At 39.9% G+C, this 24,644-nt stretch overlaps 1 protein-coding gene across 1 annotated transcript in view; it reads left to right on the plus strand.

Annotated features, from left to right (window-relative positions):
- LOC118823793 (neuronal PAS domain-containing protein 3) overlaps positions 1-24,644 on the plus strand; it is a 280,083-nt gene that overhangs the window by 225,215 nt on the left and 30,224 nt on the right. The window contains exon 6 of the mRNA XM_036593608.1: positions 7,313-7,490. Coding sequence (XP_036449501.1) covers positions 7,313-7,490 — 178 coding nt within the window. The remainder of the gene's footprint in view (positions 1-7,312; positions 7,491-24,644) is intronic.

Here is a 24,644-nt window from a genome sequence, read left to right on the forward strand (position 1 = left end):
CTAGCAACAAATCTTTAACTGCACTCTTAAAAAGACGGTTCTTCAATGGTTCTTTAATAAAGCCAATTGTTATATATGGAACCATTAACACTCAAAGAATCATTTGCATGCTTAAAGTGTTCATTGCATCGCAAAATAGTTCTTCAGATTGATGGAGGATGTGATGTATATGGCTCTATAAAAACGTCTTAGAAAATGGTTCTATATAGTACCAAAAAGGGTTCTTCTATTGTTAAAGCTTGACATCATAACAATGGTGGAACATTTTTTGGTGCTATATTGATCCCTTGTATTAACTAAAGAACAATTGAAGGACCATCTTTTTTAAGAGTGCAATTTAGAACCTTTACATCATGGGGATGTTCTTTCAACTTTAAAACGATGTTTCGCATCTCATTTACAGGTATGGTTGTTTAAAAAACATCCATCCAAAGGTGTAGAGCTGCAATGATACGTATATATTTTCAGGTTCAATATAATTTTCGATTATGAGGCCAAGAATTGGCTCAATTTTGGATAACAAAACAACCTCCCAATTTTCCCCGCCTCTTCCACAAAAGACAGCAGATCAGGAAGAGGACCTGAAGACTAGGAAGAGACTGAGGGTTTATCTGAGGGACAGTGTTACATTGCTGTACACTGTGTGTGACATTAGTTTCTTAGATCTTTCAATGCCGTATTAACAATGTTACACCCTAAACACACACACACATGCATTCACACAAGCACTGCACAGTTTGTCTGTTTGAATTGGGAAATTAGAAGACCTTGTCGTTTGGCTGACAAATATTACTCCTCAGCCCTGGGCTTGGCAGCGCGCATCATCCATCTCTTTCATGCTGTGAAGTCAGTCCGCCGCCCATGGAAACTTTCCAGAAGCCTTTTAGACTTTTTTTTTTTCTTTTTCGGTTCCTGAAAGCATTTGGTTATTAGGAAAAATGAAGTAAGCCTTTGCCGACTTCATTCTCATTCCTGGCAGTATGCTCTTTATCATAAGGCAGATAGTCATTAATTTACAGAATCAACGCTGGGAACATCTTTTGTGATCTCATATTAAATTTTCCCCCCGAATCCACCCCTTGGCAAAAATTACTCACATCGTTAAAAAATATTTAATTAGGCTGTAGTTTATCCACGGCTCGCAGGGGAGAGGGGATTTGCATGAGGCAGGTCGCCCCGCGCGGCGGTGAGGGAGATTGGATGTGAGTGGGGTTCAGGGGGTCACCCACTCTGCCAAGGACTCCCATTTGCCAAGGTCAGCCAGGTAGAGAGGTGGTCCCCTGGGTCTGCGCTCAGAGAAGACAGCTCCAATTGGCCCTTAATTATGCCCTTCCTTTAAGCCACTGCCGGCTTTTGTTTTAAAGAGAATCTCTCTCTCTCCTCCTCTCTCTCTCTCTCTCTCTCTCTCTCTCTCTCTCTCTCTCTTGCTCGCTTGCTCTCTCTCTCTCCGCTGTCTGCGCTTTAACCTTTTTATGTATTTATGTGTATATTATTTCATATATAAAGCTTATTTAAATGAATACATTCACAGCAGATGTTTGCTTGACAACATAGTAGACACTTTAAAAAGTCAAGTGGCAGCAGTAAATAATTTTAATAGTAGTTAAGGCCAAATAAGGAGTTGATCTTTGATTACAGTTCCACAGGTCCTGGTCTAATCAAATCTTTTGGAAAGGTTTTGTAGAAATTTCTTTCCTGTAGACCTTACATACTGACCACTTTCATATAGATCATATATTTAGACACGTTCATCAAAAGCTCATACAGCATGTTTCTCCTGACCCCCAGTCGTCTTTTTTTTGCGTAACAACTCCAAACTTCAGCTCTTTGCTTTATCTTAATAACTCAGTAACATCCTTTGTAGGGTGATTTAACATAGTGAAGACACCTCTGAGCAGTTTTACACCCATTTCAGTAATATTTACTTCTCCACAGTGCAGCATGCCTCCTATCACATTGTTTCCATAGTGTGCTGATACAGACCACACAATAACACTGCCATTTAACGACTGAAAAGCCCTCTTCTGCTACATATCTTTATGCAAAATGTTCTTAATTGAAAGTGATGTACTATGAATCATTTATGCAACTATAATTATATGCTTCATATAGTGTGCTATTTAGATAGTGTTAAATGCAAAAATTAATTCGGAACCCTCAAGCCAACATCAATTTATTTGATTAATACTTGTTAAAGTCCTTCAAATCTTTTAGGAAAGGTTTTTTCCCTTGGTGTACATTTACTATAATCCACAACCCTAAGGATATCATGTTTATTTTATTTGAATATTTTCCCAAATTATGAACAGATCCATTTTGGAGTCTTAGAAGTTAATATTCTATAGATTTGTGGAGGGGGGGGGCATAATTGACAGAGATAAAATGTTTTGAAGTACTATTCAGTCATTTTATAAATTGAAATATAAATCATTATTCTTTTAGTGTACCTTGCTCAGAGGGAAAATCCACAGCATGTAAGCAATATTTATAATTTTATATTTGTAATGGAAAAAGCTCCAAAAATTATCAGTAACTTACAGTTCTGACAAATATTAATGTTTTTTGTCTTGCAGTTAACATGTTTAAGTATATGATATATGCAGTGTGGTCTAAAAATCTGAGTCCCCCCCTTTGTCCCCCCCCTTGCTTTAAGCATGCACTCGAGCTGACATAAACTCCATACTTGTGCAAAAGCCTCTGATGAGAAGATCAAATCCATCTGAGAGTCATCTGAACACAAGCTTCAGTGGAAGAGATAAGACTAAAAAAGACATCTGACCTTTTTGTACAAAGGCCTTAACATGGTCAGTGTCACAAACGTGCTTAAATTTGACCTAGAAATACTGTAGAACCTTGAATATTTAAATGAAAAAATCCCAGATTTTCAAGGTGGTCTCAGACACACACACACACACACACACACACACATATATATATACATGTACATGTATATGTATATCTGTCTGAGATATTGATATATGTTGATTAAAGTGTTTAAATCTGTTATTTAAAAGAAGGGGAGGCTATTTTGAGGAATTCAGTAGTTCAGGTCACTAATACTGTTTTATATTCCACACTGTACTGTGTTTTTAATTAAAACTGAAAAATGAACTTGTATGACATAAAGCACTGTTAGCTATGAAGGAAACATTTCTAACAAGTGTATTCAAACCTTTGACTGATGTTTGACAGTCGATCTCAGTTTGTCTTGTCAGTTTTGTGCTCTCCATCTCGTTTAACATCATCCGCAGGCGTCTCGTCTTCTCCGTGGGTTTTGATTGTGTGTTTGCACATGCTGCCCTGACCAAATGTTCCTGGACTCCAGACAGGTTAAGTGTGTGTGTGAGCGGGGAGGTGACCGCAGTTTGATGCCAGAGAGTAATTGTGTCATAATGAGGAGGATGAGGACTGGCAGGCTCCCATGGCTCTTCAGCAGGGTTCAGTGACACTTGACAAAGCACCCTGAGGCTGCAGAGCCGGGGCACGAGAGGGCGGCCAGCAACAAGAGAAACTACTGCTAGTGTTTCAGTGGAGATGCAGCGAGGATGAAAGGGGGCAGCTATCTCCGAATCGGCTCAGTTATTAAGCAGAGAAGGATGGAGAGAGCGAGGAGAGAGGAGAGGAAAAAAGAGGCAAACAGGAAGGAAGCTGTCTATCATGTGATGAAATTTGACAGTGGGGATTATGGCTTTGATGGAGCAGAACAGTTAATAGCGGATAGCTGACATTTCTGAAACCCTGCTAATTAAGGGCTTCCTTTTTTAAAGCCAAGCGTAAAGTCTGCTCTCTCTCTCTCTCTCTGCTTCTCTCTCTCTCTCTCTCTCTCTCTCTCTCTTCATGTTTGGAGAATCAGGTGTTTTCATTAATACGTGCCAGTCAGTCTTAATAAGCCGGAGGAAGTGGGGAGGGGGGTTGTAGCTCTTATTGAGTGACCTTCTACAGAATAAACGTGTTGCTGAGGGCGCTGCCCATGCCCCTTCTCCAGCAAGCACCGCCTCATTTACAATGCAAAAGCTCCATCCGTAATCCAAGTGTCCTTTCTGCAATCACAGAGTATAATCTGCTGCTCTCTTGTAACGCACAACACTGGTACTTTACCGCATCCACCCGTCGCACAATGAATATTAGAGCCGGTATTATTTTCCCCAGCATTGTTCCCCCCCATCTCCCCATCACCACGAACGAGGCCGGACGAGTGCTTTGTGGAAGCACTTGTGTTGAAAAGTAGGCTCATTCTAATACAGTTAAAATAGTCGACGGGGCCGTGTTCATGAATTATAATAGACACAAAAGGTTTGTCCACGCGAGGCCTGGGAAAGAGAGATAGCTTTGGCATTTCATCTCCATTCCGAAATAGATTTTTTAAAGCACTCGGTGTAATGTATTCAGCTCACTGTCATTCTCACACAGACACACTGTCATCTCTCTTATTATTCAACTTTAATCCAATTACTCATTTGAATCACTATCATTCCTCCCATCATCGTAATCCACGCTGCTGTTTGGCTCTCAAGGTTAAACACAGTTGTAAAATGCTTCTCTTCACTTTCTGAGAGGGCCTCGCTCTGCCTTTTGTTTGAATTGAGCTCCGAGCATTTGTAAGACGGACAAAATCCTAGCCCCACCTCATCAGCTCTTCAAAAAGAATCCACGATTCTCCGGATGCAGGCAAAACGTCAGTCTTCCAGAGAAAAATCCAGAAAGTCTTAGTGCTAATGTGCCTCCTGCTTTGATGCCTGGAAAAGCAGTAGAAATACTATACTGTGAGAGACAGGCTGCGCACAGTAATGTGCAAAAGTCAGAGACCATTTCCCAGTCAAAACGGCTGTTAAGTACAAGTTATTTATTTTTCTCTTGCATAAGGAAGCGGAAAGTCAAAGGAAAATGCAAAAAAGAACAGGAGTATCCATAGCTGAAGTTCAAAAAATGATTAAAATATTTAGAGAAGATGGGACTCCTAACAACCCTGCAAGACCTGGTAGACCACCAACACTGTCTCAATCGCATAAACAGTACTTAAAGCTTTCATCCAACTTATAAGACTGAACTTTGGAGGTGTCTGCAAGTAGCATGGAAAATATCCCTGCAGATTTCTTTGAATGGAGAATCTCTTAGAATGGAAGCTGTAAAAAGGTGGACAAAAATGTGATTATATTATAATATTATATTATATTTTTAAATCTATGTTTTCTGCTTTTTCTTAGTGCAGACACGTGAATAGCTTGCATTTTTAATGATTGTTTTGACTGAAATAAATAAATAAATGAAGCTTGGTCTCTGACTTCTACACTGCTGTGTACTATAGTATATACTCCTATTTTTCCTGTGTGCTGCTATGGATAGCGTGGGCTTGTTGTGTGATTTACAGTAGGGCTTGAGCAGTAAGATGAACTGAGGGAGTGCATGCAGGTCAGCTTGAGACCTGTTCAAACCATCAGCCTTTCAGCCTGGAATAAACAAGTGCACACAGCATCTACTACTCGTATTGTGAAAACAACAGCATTGCATTTGAGCTAGAGTAGCTTTGATTCTGCACATATTTAATGCTTTTATTATCACATATGGAAAGCATTGATGGCCAGGCACATGACATGTCAAGCAGATATATTACAGGTAGTTGCAGGAAAAAAAGACATGGAAAAAATATTTTTGTTTTTGTAGAGAATAGAGAAAAATGGAGAAGTATATACTGCAGTCGTAATGAATATGCTAATAAGTAACGTGTGGTTGATGACTAGTGGGCAGGGCCAGATCTTTAATGTGTAGAGGAGTCTATGTGGGAGACTCAACATTCATGTCGAGTTTAAGAATTTGATTCTTTTTGTCCAATTTTGTGCCATAGGTAAAATGTATGGACTTGTAGGTTATGTAGCAAAAGGAAGAGCTGGAGTTTGAGCTGGCAGTGAGGAGTCTTCAGCAGGTGTGTTTGTGTTTAGTGGCTGAGAGAAGAGAATGAAGAGAACTCCCCCTCATGGCTGCTCTGCTCTTAAAAGTTTAATCTTCCACACATTCACTCCACACCGTTTCCATGGGGTCAGCAAAACAGCCCATCAACACCAGCTCCACTGACTGTATTCACGCTCTATTACGCTGTGTTTTACATTACAATGTTGTATTAATTGTCTTTAGGCTGTCTCATCTAACACTGTTTACGTTCAAGACCTGATTCTCTTTCTATGTGGAGATAATTAGCTTAATGTTACTATAGCCTTAATTCGTTTTTTGTGGTGTTGTTTTTTTCCCCGGCGTCTCTGTACTTGTGCATACATGCTACAACTCTAAGTTGTCATCAGCTCCTTTCTCTGCGCATTGTTTCAGCTTGGAACAGTAATTTCTGAACGGCTAAATTGCTTTGAGGGATTGGACGTTAAAGGGATTATTCTCATGTAATCCTAACGTCCCTGCAGACTGCGACCTGATCAACGTGCAAAGCGGGCCAAGCGCTATTGAAAGAGCTGGGAGACCGAACAATGGGATATTTAAGACACGCCGAATCGTGCCAGTGCCAGAGATACTTTAACTGCCTGCTGTTTTTTGTTGTCATCCCTAATTAACGACAGTAAACCCTTTCCCTCAGCTCGCTACCACACCTGTTTGCTGGTTGTACCTTCAGTTTTTCTTTTCATCTGTGAGCTCCTGATCCTGACATGCCATGTTTAGGGCATTCAGTAGCTCAGCAGGCACAATGCTATAAGTAAGCCCTCGAGAGGGAAAGAGTGCCAATATCAGCTCTCTTTTCTAGTTTGAAACTGTAAATGAAGTGTCTTTTCAAAACTAGAATTAAATAGAACATTGAACACTGTGAACCATGTGCTGACCACTATGAAAATGTGTTACTGATAATAGTTTTGATCCTTGTTGTGGTCAGTGTTTGATTTGCCAGTTAAGGCAATATTGCTGTGATAGAAATAAGGAGGCTATGAGTATTAGCTTGGCAGGCTTTATAAAGGCTGACATAAGAGCACAGAGGTATTAAATCCTCAGAAGTGAGTGGTTTTCCTCACATTAGATGTACTGTACAGTATAAAACAAGACACTGAATGTTGGTGCTTTATTAGAAGGATTTTAGCTGATACCAATAAATCTGGGGGCGTCCGGTATATCTGTCAGAGCCTACTAGTAACATGAACATTAATCAGCCTGCTTTTTCTCTTCCAACTATAAATAATGACAAATGTAAATACCGTAGGCAAAATGTGAGAAAGACGCGGGCGTTTGGCAATGTTTTAAAAAACATGAGTAAAATAATTTTTGAACAAAAGAACCAGTTAATCTCATCTCAGATCTCTTTCTCTCTCTCCTCTGTCTCCAGGTGGAGTTGACGGGCAGCAGCGTGTTTGATTATGTTCACCCGGGTGATCAGGTGGAGATGGCGGAGCAGCTGGGGATGAAGCTTCCTCCAGGCCGGGGGCTGCTGTCTCAGGGAGGCGGGGCTGAGGATGGGGCAAGCTCCGCCTCCTCCTCCTCCCACTCTGAAACCCCAGAGCCAGGTAAGATCCCCACCACTGTTGTCTTTACTTGATTGGATTTACAATTGTTTTTGGCCAATCTAAAATGCAAATATAGTGTATATATATATATAAAACAAAGGAGTAGGTGCGTCTTAGTGTGGGTTGCTTCAAAATACAGTATAACTGTTTCTGAATGAAAACAGAGTCTAGTGTGTTGAAGTGAGGTTGGGTCTCTCTCTTCTTCAGCATGGGGATCTTTACCCATCAGTTTCATATTAGCAGGGTTTGATGCTTTGATAGATTGCTCGTTGAGTTTAGAGCTGTGTAAAGTTTTTTTCTCATGCTCATGCAAATTACATACAAGCACTGTACAAATAACATATAGACCACAGTTATGATTCAAAAGCACTTTGTGTAATTATTACTATAATCCTAGAGATATATAAGTAAAGTAGTAATGCCATTATTAAGTCAGTAACTATAATGTGAATGCAAGAATTTAAACTGTAATGTGTTATACTACTTTGTTCTAGGAAAAATTCATCACATTACTGTGACGTGTTGCATTGTACCACATTGCCACCAAGCCTAGCTAATACAGTGAGGCATAGGGCACTGAAAAGGACCCATAGTATAAGTGACTACACAACACTTGTTTGAAGAACTGATTGTAGCAGAGCAGGAGCTGATCAGAGATTCTTCAATAGGCCTGTCACAGCAAGCTTTAGGACATGTAGCCTAATTATGAATGTTCCTTCATATTTACAACTGTTTCACTAATGCTGCTGCTTTCAGTTGTCAGTGTAAGTTGATCACTGTAAATGTTACAAATGTAATTCACAATTTTGCATCAGCCTAAAGTCTTTTATTGTTTCATCCATTATTATTGAGGCTTATAACTGAGCATCTTTCATCTTGAGTGTGACATACATCATATTAGATAAAAAAGGAAAGAAAAGAAAACAGTGACAAAAACAAACAAATCTACTAAAATCCAGGGTGTCTGAATCCCTTGGCTGAGCTTGTGCTTTCTGAAATCTGTGTGAAGCCATGCATTAAGACCAGTGGCTGACTTTTTAAAGGCTCGGCCGCAAGTGTGTGTGTGTGTGTGTGACATGATACGCCTGATGAGTGTCTTCAACTCTGCCCCAAATTCTCGAGGGGGAAAAGCTGTGCTGGCTGCACTGTAACACAGGCTTTACTCTGGCCCGGAATTTAATTAGAGGAATTGTATAGAAGAAATGAAAAGAGGTGACATTCCTCATTGGAATTCCTTTCAGGGCGGTTATAGACTTTGCCTTCCAAATGTTCCCATTTTCATTGTGTTGTACTGATGATAATTTAAGTATTAGGGGAAAATCCATTTATAAATTAAACAAAATGACTTGATATCCATCAGTCCCTTAGTTCATCAAGCTGTTCAAACAGAAGGGAGATTGGCTGTTCGGCCTGGGTCTTCGGAGAGCCTCAGTAATTAGATCTGCCAAGGATTTATTCTTTGCTGATTGGGGCTTTAAATTAATTGAAGTTCCACATTTGTGGTTTTGTCCTTTTCGTGGATTTTTTTTGCCAGCAGATATTTCACACTGGTGGAATGGGGATTGTGTGTGTGTATGTGCGTATGTGCGTGAGTGTGTGTGTGTGTGTGTGTGTGTGTGTAGGGTAGGGGGTTATGTTCCGTATAGTAGTGCTTCCCAATGTTAATTTCTTGGCGGTAGTGAGAGAAAAGCACTTTAAAGGGGAGGGGGGGTCTCTGACATTGAGATTTATTTGTGTACACAGAGACTCATTATAGATGTGCTGTAGAATCAGACAAAGGGCACCCAGCATCCCACCCTCCCCCATCCCCCATCATTCTCTCTCTCTTTCTCCGAACCAAAGCATAAGCAGTAGCTAAGGTAGAACCGGAGCAGCTCTCTCACCTCGTGTCACCTCCCTTGCCTGTTTTGTCCCATGCTTTTGTCTCCTCCTCCTCCCTTCTGCCCTGCTTGCGATGTCACCCCAGCTCTACCTCTGAAGCTAAATTGTGTTATCAACAGCCTCGTTTAAATATCTGGCACTGCAAAGACACAAGAGCCTCTCCTCCTTACACCAATACATTTCCATCTTCTCTCTCAAGGACACGTCACGTCCGTAATAAAGCAGTAAATATGGCTGTATTTTTCTTGAAGATAGTAATCCCGATGTTTGTCAACAGCAGTCCTTTGATGAGGATGAAAGTCAGCTCTGTTTGTGTGCTTGTAGATGCATTAATAAAAGAGAATGCTGCCAGCTTCATTTGCAGTAAGATGAATCCAGAAATGCCAACCGCAGCCTGTGACATCATGTCTAATTTAATTCAGCATGGAGACATTACTAAAAACATACCCGCTTGCTTTGTTGTGCATGTTTATGGATAGGTTATCCTTTTTATTTCATATATAAAGCAAAATGTGAATCAATTTAAATCCAGACATGTTTAATTAGGCTTTAGAGGTAATGTGTATTAATATTACCAACAAGGTAAGCATGTTCAGTGCAGGCTTTATGGAAAATCACTACTGAAGGCTGATTATGTGTGATTTAAAAGTGTGCAATTGGCGACTTCTCTTTCAATCCTTTTCTGCTCGTTGGGCTGGCTGATGGCTCACCAAGGAATAATGTATTGATTGGAATCCATTTTGCTGCTCTGGAACTTGCACAGGCCTGGGCATTTGTGCCCAGACTGCTTCTCGACTGATGGATGTATTTGTTTTCTCTTTAGTTTCATTATACTTAAGATCTACTTTGTGGTTTTAGAAGAACCTGGCAGCATTTCTTAAAAAGCTCACAGAAAGAAACTCTTCCAAGTCATTCCTAGAATCAGTGGTGAGACACACATTTTGCCTACTCTGTCATTTACTGTGTTTACCTGCACACCAGTAGTTTGATATTGGGCTGACTAAGACTGCTAGTTTAAATAAGATACAATCAAATCAACAGCAGAGCAGCCATAAAGTATGTGTTGTTCATTTTTTAGTGTCAGGAAAAACAGCAGAAAACATATTTAGCAGAAAATTACACAGAAGCCCCAACAACTGAATATAATTTCAAGTTTTTCAGTGTTTAGTGTGTCCACTCTTTGTATCGCCTTGATTACAGCTTTCTTTCCTTTCAAGACACTTGCTTTCAGTATTTCAAAGAAATCTGCAGGGATATGTTTACACACCTTGATGGTAAAAGTTGGTTGCATTTTCTTCTTCTCATGATCCAGGTATCCCCAAACACATTCAAAGATGTTGAGGTCTGGACTCCTGGGTGGTCAGTCTGTTGTTTTGAGAGCACCAGCAGCTGCTTTTCTTGATTTGCAAATTTTCTTCTTTTTTGCTTTTTTATGTTTGGCTTCTTGACAACTACACATCCTTTAGACTCATAGTGTTAAGTTGTCAGGGGACAGTGGACAGAAACACTTGGATTTTCTCAGGTCTGAAACAAGAGTGGAGCTTGATTTTATCCTCTCTTTAAGTGCTGTTATCTGATGGTAACTGTTTTAGTGGTCTACCAAGTCTTGCAAACTTCTTTGCTTGCAGCTTCCTTATGCAAGTGGATTATCTTTTATCTAATCTGATCAAAAATATCTCCCAAAAAATCAATAACTTAAAGGTTGTTTTGACTGGAAATGTAATAAATAAAGGGCAGTTTCTGACTTTTGCACAGAACTGCAGTTCTATCAGAAAGACTCCAGAGACGAACGTGAAGGAAGGAAAATAGTTTAATCTTAATAATATTTAACAATTCCATAGATAACAAATTTTTCTAAGTTAAAGTCCTTGGTGCGGGCCCCGTCGTCGGCTCAGGTCTTCAAACGCGTAGAGCCTTGCAGATCCTGCCAAATAGGGACTGCAGGGGGCGGAGCTTACCCCCTGGGCAACCGAGCGGGGACCAACTGGTGGCGGTGGGGGGGAAGGAGAAGAACGACGAAACGTCAGCATCTGAAAGAGCAAAGCAGGTGTGTAAGTCGAGTCATTTTAAAGACAGGTGGAAGCTTGTGATTGGTCAGGGTAATGAGTGACATAGCATTGGAATCTCTCTGGCTGAACTTGCGCTAAAGCTTTCATGTCACTTTACTGACTCTCGCAGAGTTTTTGCAATATTTTGCAGCGTTTCCTGCAGTACCACGCATGCGATGACAGCTTTGACACCAAGACAAGTATCCGTATAGTAGTAGTAACAAGTATGAGTGCAAAATGCGAAAGGGCTCGCAGTCAGACTGTGCTTGTGTGCAGGAAAAAGGTAAAAACATGACTATAAATGGATAAAACTCTTTTAAATATCTTGTTTTGGTTCAGTTTCTTAGAGTAATGAAGGACTTATTCAGGACACTGTTCCCATGTAAGCATTGGTAATGTTTGTTACCAATTCAGTGCATTGCTGAATTTGTTCTAAATGTCTTAATCTCTTTAAACATTATAAAGCCATTATGAAGAAGTGATGTGGACACTATAGTTTGTATAGAGAAAGTGACTCCACACACTATAGACCTGAAGATGAAAAAGTAAACCACACTGTTGTATGTGGTTATAAAATGCTCTGTGAAAGCAGCGCAGATGTGAGTCCAGGCTGACAGTGTTTAGATGCAGGGCTGCAGCAGTATCCCTGGATGCCAGCGCAGGGCTACCCTTTGGACAGGGTGATCCTGTCTCTCCCGCAGGGTTAGACCTTTGATTTGTGTGCATCCTCCTCGAGCTTCTAACAGGTGTCTGCTGCTCAGTGTGACATTTGAAATGCAAATAGAGCTCTTTTCCACTAGGCCCCTGAATCTGGGCCTGTCAAAGCAGAGTAATACACACAACCCCAACACATACCATTACACACACACACACACACACGTGCTCACAAACACATGCGTGTTTGCTTCTGGTTGCTCTGTAATAGCCAGTGAGCTGTAATGTCAGTAGTGTCAGTAGTGCTATAGGTGTCCCATGACTCAGTCTGCCTGCAGCAGCACCCAGACCACTCTCACCCCCTCATCATTCACCATCGTAACGTATGCTGTGGAAACGGCTCTGCTGCTCTTTCCTTAAAACTAAGAGGTTTTGTTTTTTGAGCATAGGCCTCAACTTTGTTACTTTTGTCATTGGGCTTAAAGCATCTAGAAATGATTGCGGTATTATACAATAGAATAGAACCAAAGTGGAATTTCCATTAAACTGAAGGAGAAGGATTTTTTTAAATAAAAACAAAAACAAAAGAGTAAATGAACGCTTAAATGCATGGCTGTAGTACCAACTGTTCATTCATGCCTCAAGTTGTTCGCATGCCAGCACAGACAGAGACCACTCTTGATTTATTTAATTTCTAGTCAAAACGGCCATTATGTACAAGTAATTTTTTCAGCTTCAGGCAAAACAGCAGAAAACATGTATTTCACAGAAATTCTACAAAGAAAACTCGCAAATAAATAAAATGTCAAGTTCTTGTATTTAGTGTGACCACCCTTATAGCATTCATTCCTTTCAGGAGCCTTCAGTTTTTCAAAGAAATCTGCAGGGATATTTTTCCACACTTCCAAAGTTCAGTCTTAGAAGTGAGTTTTATGATTCAAGTAATCTCGAACACATTTAGAGGTCTGGACTCACCTTAGTTTGATATGCAAATTATTTCCTCCGTTTCAGTAATGTCTTCTTAACAGCTACACATCCTTTCAGGCCCATAGTGTTAAGTTGTCTTCTCACAGTGGAAGGATGGACAAACACGCTTGTGGATTTTTTCAAATCTGAAACAAGAGTGGAGCTTGATTTTCTCCTCTCTCTCAGAGATGAAAGCTTTATGCACCATTTATCTGATGTGGACAGTTTTGGTGGTCTACCAAGTCTTGCACAGTTGTTAATATTTTTAATAAACTGATCTCCTCAGAAATATCTTATGAAAATAAATAACTTGTACTGCAGGGCCATTTTGAGTGGATTTTAAACAAAGAAGTGGGCGGTCTCTGATATTCATACAGCATTATATATCTCATAACTTCATCTACAAAGGGCACTTATAGTTTAAAACTGTCAAAACATTTCATTGATAATAACAAAATAACAAAATATAGTTTTGTTTGACACATATTGGGGGGAAAAACGGGCGCCATAGATCAGGGAATGAGGTCACAAGTCTCTACTGACCAGAGGGATGCATTCAAGTCTTCTTGAACTCTGGTTCCACAAACTTCTCCAATACCTCTGAAATGGATTATTTCAAATGGTTGTGCGAAAAGTGTGGAAAAAAAGACGAAAGACCAAGAGTTGAGTGAGTTTGACCACTCCACATGTGGCCCAGTCAGACAGAAGCAGCGGTCAGAACAGGTCACTGCCCTCGGTCTGGTCTCTGTGGGCCGGCAGGGGCTGGACGAGTCTGCTGTAGCTGCTGGATCTCCCTGGTGATTCCCGCTCACCACGCTGAAGGTGTTAACCTCGAACGGAGGAGTGTCCTTGAGAAGTGGAGTCAGGGGTCAAAGGAGCCATTTGTACTCTCCCAGAATACAAATAATGGGATTAGTGCCCACAGAGAGCCGACATTAGTCTGATCCACCTGTCAGCAGGGTCTGCTTGTCATGGGCACACACACCATTTAAGATGTACCAGTAGCAGAGACACATCCACAGTTAAAGTTTGTATTAGTCAAAGCTAACCCCTTGGCTTCTGATTCAATTATTAATCTTAAGATTTATTCTACAGTAGAGGCGTCACAATACAGCGTATGATATTGTATCATAACTTGTAACAAATCATATCGCGTTGTATTCTATTATATTGTATTGCCTTGTATCGTATATCACATCATAGCATAACCTGCCACATCGTATCATAATGCAACATATCGTAATGCAAAGTATCGTATTGAATCACATTGCAATGTAATGTATTTTAGTGTTGTATTATTGCTAGTGTGCTAGCTCAGTAGATTGGGACACTATAACGGATATATTTTGTTTGGTGTTTCTGTGCTGCTAAGAAAACCAAATGAAACAGGCAAAACTACACTGTAACGTTTTAAAGTCTAACATTGTACTTTTATATTATTAAATATGCTTATAAACTGAAAATAAATACATATCAAAATAATGCACACTTTCAGGTACTCCACATTTTTTCTATATTAAAAAATGTTCTGAATTCAGACATCACAGTATTGTATCAAACTGGATTATGAATTTTTTGCATGGATCCACCTCTATTATCCAATAACCAAAATGAATTATTCACTACTATAAAAATTTGAAAATGATGCAGAGAGTGAAGAATATATCTAATGGGATTGACTTGTTTTAGTGCACACAGACACACACACACACACTAAACACCACACAGATGTAACTAGTCCACACACAGAGCACTCTATAGCATGGCTACGATAAAGTGGTCAGAAATGATCACATGACCAAAACTGTTGCTGGAGTTTTAATTGAAATCTGAAGCCACAGAGGTCTGCAGCTCAAACATATTGATTTTGCTCAGACTGACCCAGCCAATGGGGTCACGTTCGAACTCATCTGACATTTCTTCAATCCATCACACACTCAAGCAGACCCCAGTGCCTCAGCCCTCTCTGACTGGGGTGAGAGTGTGTGCGTAGGGGTGTTAGTGTGCATGTGTGTGTAACTGCAGTGCTTAGGAGTGAGGTGCATGTACAGTCAGGGAGTCGTTGCAGACAGCTGTAAGTAACGTGTCTGCTGTATATCTGGAGTTATGATGTTCAGTGTTGGGGAAAAGCTCTGTCATGATTGTTTAAACGCTCTAAAGTTGCAGAAGGTTCTCTGACCGCACTATGTTCCATTCGAAGAGGCCTTTGTCTTCTTTTTGTTGTTGTCGCTCTTCTTCTTTTTTGTAAAATACACCTGAAGTAGTAGGGACTAAATAACCTGTAAAACTGCAGAGACGATGTGAGATGACACCAGCATGGTGAGGTGCAGGCCAATGTAGAGGACGAAGCTATTGTAAAGTATACTCTACTATCATACAGCATAAAACAATATCAGCAAAAAAATAAAAAACCTACCTAAAAGCCCTGGTCAAGCTGGATTAGTTTAACCTGGAGGAGGTACTGTAATTACAGTGACTACTAATAAGATCTGTGATTTTAACCCCATAAAAAAAGGTCCATATGTGGGCCCACACCTCAATTCCTCACTATTACATCTGCTTGATTCACAAATTAGCTACAAAGTTATTAATGCATTATATATGTACTTTAGATCTTAAAGGCCCCATATCATGAAAAAAAAACACATTTCTAAATTTCTGAATTTCAAAAGTTTAATGTAGTGTGTAAACATTATTACAATCTCAAACAGGGAAACCTCAATAGACCATTTAAGATTAATATTATTAATATGTCATTCCTTTTTTGCTGTATGTTAAATGTATGTGTATGTATTGGTCTGTTCATCACAAAATGTTCACACAATGTATTTCAAATTATACTAAAAACTGAAGATATGACTTTTAAAATGACAGTTTTTGTTTTGTTCTGAAGTGGATAGTTCTAAATTGTTTAGAGATGCTAGAGAAAGAGAGCATATTACTTTCAGACTTGATGTCCTGAGGAATAGAGGGGAAGGGGAGCAATGACCTCCACCTGCTCTTTAGAAAGAATGTCATGCATAGGTCTCTCTGTGAGTAATATTTTTCTCACAGAAAGAAAGACAGGAGGAGAAATAAGCAGCCTTATCCTCTATAGTACCTTCATCCTCTACATTGGTCTGCACCTCACCATGCTGGGCTCAGCTCACCTCATTTCTGCAGTCAGTAGATTGTTGTGTGAACACTGCAGAGCATTAAGCGAGTGGCCAAAGTGGTATATAATAACACAGTGTTATTTGGCTCTGGTCAGTGCTGAGTGAGGTTCAGAATGAGATGCCCAATGATGAACAGACTGCCTTTCTGAGTCTGTAGGAGAATGAGCATTCATTGGTGGACAGCAAGTTTTGTTATTGTAACACAGCTGCAGATTTGTTGTTATCTTCATTTGTTTGTGCGAAACAACAACTGCTTCCATTTATTCTCGCTCACGTCTCGTTTTGATTAAGAATGCAAATCTGATCCTTTTGTCCATCTGCCTTTCTGTCAGGCAAGGAGTGTGTTCAATTAAATAAACATCAGTATCTGCTGGGCTGGCCGCTCCGCTCATCTATAGCCCCCACCTGCTAAAATCAGCCGAGCAGACTCCGTCTCCTCCGTTCCAAATGGAAATGCTAATGGCGGGCTGTGAATGCCTGCCCCCATCCTCAGCAAAATGTATACATTTGTTTTCTGATATCATTTATTACACGAGACATGACTGCCGCACAGATTTGGGGATTTGAGGCTTGATTTTTTTCTTTCTGCTGGCAGTTTCCAATCACAGATGGTGGAGGGGATTTCTACTATTCTCAGAGCAGAGATGAGCTGCGAGAGAACGGCTGTGCTGAGCCCACTCCACACTCCTTTATTGCTCAGGAGAATCCCTCAGGATGAGACAGAAACAGGGCCGTCCTCTAACCTGAACCTGCTGCTGGAAACGAAGGCCAGCCTGCCTAGGAAGAGTAGAGATTCCTCAGAGTTTGCCTTTGTTTTGTTTCAACATGTCTGAGATGATATGTCTCATAAATCTATACATAAAACAAGACCAGCACAAATGTACTTAATGTACGGTTAATTTACATGGGGAGAAACTGTAATTTAAGTGATTTACTGACAAACCCATAACCCAATAAACCCTAAGGGTCCGTATGTGAGCCCACACTTTAATTCCTCTCTACAAAAGCTACAAAATGTACATTATTTGCATAGTTCTTAACAAATAAAATATAACAGTTACTAAATAATATGCCTGATAGTTTATTAATTAAACAGTGAACGGAGGTACAAGTCTGACAGTAATAATTCTAAAGTGGATGGCCTACTACGATTGGCTAAATGCAGAGCTTTCTCATTAATAGTAGTCCTGTTTGAACTGACCTCACAGCAGTGTAGTAACAAAACCAGCTGGTATGACCATACTGTGTGTTGTTATTGTCATTGAGCTTTGGAGTTTTTGCATAACGCTGATGTGGACAACCAGACTAGCTGAGCTGCCTGTGGTTATTTGGGGAAATTACACAGATATTTTATCCCGTATGAATCAGCCAATCAAATGCCTTACAAATTACTTTACAGAAACTTTACTAGTAAAAACTAATCTAGCTTGAATAGGAATCAAGCCAAAGTTCTGTAGTTATTAATACAAATGTCTGGATTTTATTGAAATATAGTATATTAATCTTATTGTAAACACATAGTCAAACACTAAGTAAAACAGTGTGGATCTTTTATTTAAAATAATTCAGATGTTCAGCGGTTTATGAACACCACTGACTGGTGTGTAAACACTGGTTTAATTAAAGACTGTCAGTGAAGCTTTGCCTAAGTGTGAAAATCATAACGTCTCCTGCATGTTGTGTTTGTGTAATTTACTCGTAGTGAGCCTCTCAGCCTCTTTCATAATTCAGTCCTGCTAAAGTAAAGTCATAATGCTTGTTAATTTTCTGCAGACAGGGAGAAAAGTCATAAGTTACTCAGTAATTATGAAAGTACCTATCGCTTCTGCTGGATAGATTCTCTGTCAGGCCATGGCGTTGGGCATGCTGATGATCTAGCCACCATAAATAAAGGCCTAGTCTGCTCGCTAAGACAAATGGTTTTAATCATCTGATGCGTTCATTTATCCCAAGCCCTAAGTTTAGCCTTAAATTAAGGCTCTTGTGAAAGCATAACTTGATTTAAGAAATGCCCATTAATCCTTGTTGCCTTTCATGTGGAGGTTAGGCTATGATGGAGTGTTTTGATCGTTTATTTGTCCTTTGCGGCACAGAAGATGTTTACACCTCTGCGGTTATCTTCTAGAACCTTATACAAAAACAAACCTGTATTTATTATCCAAAATGAGTTCATATTCCACACTCAGAGGGGCATCTGGAATTAGTCTCAGTAAAACCCCACAGTAAAATTCTAAAATAGTGCAGGTGTTTGGGACCATGTCTTTAAAACATTTTGCAGTTGATGTAAAATTATATCACCAATTTTTATATTCATGTGAGTGATTGAGCTTTACATCCTGCAACCTTTGGAAGTACGGAGTTACTATTATCATTTTCCTATACATTCTGTTTACCTTGCTTATTTATATGTAATTACATAATTAATTACAAAGTGACATGATTTATATTTGCATTCAGTTTATGTTCTGCATTGGCAGATTTGAGTCTACACTTTTGATTTTTTCCTGTTTGTTTTTGATGTCTGAAAATGACAAAAGCAGCAAAAATGTATTTTTTTTTTCACAAAACAAGACACTGCGTACAACATGTAACACAAAAATGTAATACAGCAAAACAAATGCAACGTTTTCAGGTCATGATGCGTTAACTCCTCTTCTGCATAAAAATGCGGTAAAGTTTGAAATCTGCACTTTTGACAGAATTTCTCCACTTGTTTTGATGAGTGGGCGTGCAAGTGAGAAGTTAACAACATATAAGAAGAGGCGTTTCAAGATATATACACCAAGGGCGGGGGGTGTGTTAAATATCTGTTTATAAAGACTGAGGTGTCACTTGCCTGCACGTTAAAAGGGAGCTGACTGCCTCTCATCTCTACCGTTTAAGAACGACTTTATCGAGCTTTTCAACCGCCTGCGCCTTTCACCCGCCAGTCCCACGCTCTGAGCCGCCCAGTATCAAACCATACAGAAACGCTCGCTAAACAATCCTCCGAGAGGAACACAGAAACTAATGACAGCTTAGCCGGCCTAAAACGATTGAAAATTCTGTCACGAGGAAAGTACAAGATCACTAGAGGAGGAAGCCTTCAGAGCTTCGAAAGACAAAGGCGGGATCAAGCGGTCTCCAGACTATTAGAAGCCAGTTTTATTTAAGCTTATTTAGCTGATAAGGTTGTCAGAAAGAGCTTTTTATTGGCAGAAGTGGAGTAGGCATGGCGCATTAGGCCCCGGTTCCCAGGCAGAGAGAGCAGTGTGAGCGGTGCGGTGGGAAAGTGTCTGAGTAAAGCTGGCAGACTCGTTCACACAGGAAAAGGGAAAAGGCCTCTTTCAGCATGGTGAGGCACTTTAAAACGGAGCCTAAGAAAGTCAGTGCTTTATGTGCGTGGAGCTGGCTTTATGAGCTTTTTACTGGCTGTAATACATCATCGGCCCTTTGTTCGTGGTTTTTATTTCGGTTGGGGTCTAAAGTATTTGTGTTAGAGAGGCCAGATTTGTTTCTGAGGCAGTTTTTTTTTATTTGTGACTGAGGTTAAATGGCATTTATTTATGTGTCACTGGGTGAAGGATGGTATGTGTGTAGGGTGACATCTACATGTCTGTGGTGGTATCTTTGTGGATTTGTAACACTGTAACACATTACAGTGTTAATGGAGTTCTTCAGCATTTTTAAACTCAGTATCTGCATAATCTGTGGCGTATCGTTGCTGTCAGAACAACCTCATATCTCCAAAAAAGTACATTTACAGTGAAAGGAAAAATCTTTTTCATTGTAAGTTAACGTAACAAGATTGTATTTAAAGTCAGATGATTTCTTTTGGCCAGTACGTCATGAATTTTTTGACACTGTGGCCACAGTGAAATATACCAGTATGAAGGATCTAAGCTTTCTGTGTCGTATTGTTTCCCATCACTGTATAAAAGGTGCCTGAGGCTTCCTTCATTGCTGGATGCCCTGTAATTTTTTTGTGCACTCATTTTAACACAAATCAAATTGGTATTATTGTTTTGTTTAATCAGAGTAACACTGAAACACATCTGACTCAAATTCCCATTCATGTGTTTTCCTTTTCAGGTTGTTTGTGACACAAAGTAAATAAGATCACATTCTTTACATGACAAATAAAGAACAGTGTTGAGAAATCATGTGATTAAATGGCAGAAATAGCTACGTTTTTCCTTACTGCCTCTTTTAGTGTACAGTATTAGTGTGACAGTACACACTCATGCTGTGATATCCCCACTCTGTGTTCACCCTAGCTCAGCGTTGCAGGTGTGTCTCTGTAAGCGAACTGTTTGGTGCTTTGAGTGCTGCTCCCAGCTTTGACGAGCTGCATTATAATTCAGTCTAGCTCGTCTGGCAGCCTGGGTCACCACGATTCTGAAGCGCTTATTCACATGGCTCTCCTGCAATATCCCCTTCCTCCTCCAGCAGCCTCTCTGCTCATCTCTCAGATCAGCACCCGCCGCAAATAATGGACTTATTTGCGTCTTTGTGCGCAATTGCTTTTGTTGCCAAATTTCATATATATACACTTTTGTTTAACTGGGTCTTATAACACAGCCGAGATAAGGGCTAACACCTAACAGGTCTTTGCCCAATAAACGGGGAAATTATCTGGCCTGCTTTTCCTCGTGACAATTTGTCAGACCTGCTGATAGGAAACAAATTCTATTCATAAAGCTCTCCTCCCCTTGGCTCCGGTGCGATTCGGTAGCAATTCAATTATAGTTTTGTGCGATAGTGAGCCCAGAGAGAGAATCCGGGCTGACAAGAAATATGACAGGACAGTTACTGAGTGTTTATGCAATTAAACTTTCACTGACAATACCTGCCGAGTGATGAATGCCTGGGCGGAGGTGGATGTGCACAAGCAGTGCCCCGCAAGGATTGCACATTTTTCATTATTTTACAGTCCGCTCTGATCTTTCAGGGATGGCTGCAAGGAATCAGAGAGGGAGAAAGAGAGAGAGGATGAGAGAGAAAGACAGAAGGTAGAGAGAGGGGAAGAGATGGAGCAGAGAGAGGGGTGAGGGTAGGCTAACAGCATACCTGAAGAGGAGGATAAAGGCTCTGAAGAAAGCCAGAATAAATAAATAAATAAAAACAATTTAAGTGGTGTTGATAAAATGAGAGTAAGAGCTCACTCTGCTTTGAAAGGGCTGGACTGATTATTTTTATCAATAAATGCAATGTGTATTGCAGGCTTGCAGATCTTTTACATGAAAAGATATGTTTTTTCTTTCAGCTAGATTTTTAAAATAGACTCTAAACTCCATTAGAAAATTCCATTATTTTAAAACCTGTCTAGATAGTATTGTACATAGTTCTGCCAAAGAGAAACAAAGTGGATAAGTGGAAGCTATGAATGGAGGAATCTAAAACATAAATATTGTTGCTGTCATATCAGAACATCATAACCAATTTTTTTTCTTTTTTCTTTTTCTTTTTTCATTATTTGTAAATGGCAGCTGCCCTTTACATTGTGTGAACATATCATGATGAATGGACTAATAGAAAAAGTCCAAAATTACTTGGAGTAAAATGTTGTTACATGTAATACAGCAGACACAATATTTATTACAACAGTGACAATATTTAACAGTGTATGTATGCAAAAATAAGAACATATTTGAGGCAGTTTCACAAATAGTATGTTCTTAGTAATGAATACAGATGAGCAGTTGGTATTGTTTTGGTGTATCTTCTGCTTTAACTGGATCAGCCATTAGCCTTTGGTCATCATATATGCTGTGTGACTGTTATTAGTGTGCTGGACTAAGGTAGCACTCTAGTGGGAATTTCAAGTGCCCTGTTTTGTCCAAAGATCAAAACGGAGGTGAGCTGTTCTTTTTAATTAATCATTTGTCCTTCAAACAGTGAAGTTTCTCTCCTCGCTGCACTCTTTCCACAGATAATTAGGCCCCATAGTTCAGCTAATTCCACCGGAGAGCTGGTTGTAGCCACCTGCTCCTTTTGTATGGGTAATCTTTGTCTTGTAAGATTCCGTCCCTGCAGAATTGCTCCGTCTTGTGAAGAATGAGAAAATCTCTCTGCTTTTCCCTGTAGTGTCCCACTACGCTTGAATTTGTAATGGCATGCATGCAACACACACACACGGATGCGCGCGCACGCACTTTCTTCACCCCCCACCCCCCTCCTCACTCTCTGTACGCATTGATAGGAAGGTGTTGATTTTAGGTGTATATGGATCTCAAACTAATCCTATTAATTCAAAGTGAATAACAAAGAGGACCAGGCCTTTTCCCATGTTGTTCCATTTATTCAACCTGCTAGTGTTTTGTTCCTCCATCATAATTATTTCCAAGTCAGATCCGCGCTGATTTCCTGGTGGACTTGTGTACCTCAGACTGACTTGAGGAACAGCGGAGCTGGGATAATTCACACTGCTCCTCTGGGGTGCTGTTCTCTGTTTTGTCAAGGACATTTTTATTACAAAGCTGATGGAATTTGCATATTAATTCATTTCTTTCAATTTTTAAGATTAAATGTTGTCAACATGTATCAGTGCAAGGCTTTGACAGACCTGATGAAATGGGTCAGTCATGCTTGAACATTTCGGAGTGAAGCAGCCAGCTGCAACCTCTCTGAAACCCCACTGTAGAATGTGCTCTCTCGCCCTCTCTCCCTCCCTCCCTCCCTCTCTCTCTCTCTCTCTCTCTCTCTCTCTCTCTCTCTCTCTCTCTCTCTTTCTCGCTCTTTCTCGCTCTCTCACACACACACCATACACAGCCGCACTCAAGCACATTCTCCTCGCTGTTTCTCTCTCCGTCTTTTGTTTCTCTCTTTCTGTGCTTCCCTTTCTTTCACTCGCCCTCCTTCCTTCATCTTCCCCCTCGCGCTCTCTTTCTTGATTAAGGGAAAAGACTGGAGGGGTAGAGAGAAAGGCTAAAATGACATGCCAAATTCTATCAACCTGCTTTGAGGGCTCTCTCCTAAATTAGAATACCATTAGAAGCACTTGATTTATAAGTGCATTTCCATGTTGCACTTCAGTCTCTTTTTTTCCTTTCTGTAGCTGTGTGACCTTTACTGGTCGCTGGCTGGCCCCTCGCTATCTCTCAGTAGGTGAGAGCTGTCTAAAGTGCATTAATGTTTTCCAGATGAGAATAATACTTTGTTTTGATGGTAATGGGCTGTACTGCTTCAGTTTGATTGTCTGTGTTTATCTCTGTTCCAAAATAAATCAATAAACAAGCCTCTTTATCGTTTATAATTGTGTCATCTGAAATCCATTGTCCCACTGATTATATGAAAATCATATATGTTTTACATAAATCTGAAATTTCTATCTTGAATGTAATGGGTAAAACATACATTTCATTTATACAGTGTTACAAACACAGCAACTCAGCAATTGACTAATCTTCTGTTGGCTTTATATGCGAGGACATAGTTTAAAGGAGAATTAAGAGCCAAAAAATACAAACATAAAATCCAAGCATGTATGGCAAAGAAATATAGCATGCCAAATTTAAAGAATGGTATATTTGAACTTCCTCAGTCAAATCGCTGGGAAGTTTTTAGCATGTATTAACTAGGAGTATTAATGTACTAGCGGACACATTTCAGTGAATTTGCTTAGAGTATCAGACATTTTGTGAAAACCGTTCAATTCACTAAATATAGCTCATTTAGTCAACATGGGTCGATCCCTAACATTTCGCTGGGAAGCATCAGCCACTTACAGTGTGGCCTGCCTTTTGTCCTTTTAGCAACTTTATCATATTAAAGCTATGTTTTGTGTGAACAAGATTAATAGTCTTAGATACATTTGCAGGAGTATGCTTGTAGTTTGCTGTATGCTTCAGATTATTTTGGAAAAAAACTTGAAAATCTTGAAAAATAAATAAATGAGAAAAAAATAGTAAGTTTCCCTTTTAAAAATGTGCTTTCTGTCTGGTTAATGGTTACAACACTGTATACTGTATTGTTGGTATAATTTTATAAGAAGTAAAAGGAATAAAACAGTCCTATCAAAACAGTGTCAAGTATGTAAGTTTATCTTTTATCGTAGAGAGGCAGTACTCAGGAAGAACAGGTTCATTAACATTCATAATGCAAATTCAATAACCATCTGACAGTGTTATATATCTGGAAAATATTGTGATATTGCATTTTATCAGTATCACCCACCACTACATTATGGTCTCTACCACTCCTTTAGTAGAGAAGAACAAACCAACATGGTCCCAGCACAGGTTATTGGACCCCTAATAATTAAACAAAAAGTTGATATTAGGCAGATGTGTAACTGCAGTGATGTATTAGTTTACTGTGTGCAGTGGCGTGGCAGCTGCTCCCCCGGGTTCAATGCTCATTAGTTTAGTTTGGAGGTGCTGCTGTGACAAGTGTTATTACTGCTGCATTCAGTCCACCTGCTCAGCCCAAATCCGACCACTGCCTGCCTCTCACCCTGTAGGACACTCTAA

This window comes from Colossoma macropomum, unplaced genomic scaffold (assembly GCF_904425465.1).
Source record: "Colossoma macropomum unplaced genomic scaffold, Colossoma_macropomum, whole genome shotgun sequence".
Classification (NCBI taxonomy): domain Eukaryota; kingdom Metazoa; phylum Chordata; class Actinopteri; order Characiformes; family Serrasalmidae; genus Colossoma; species Colossoma macropomum.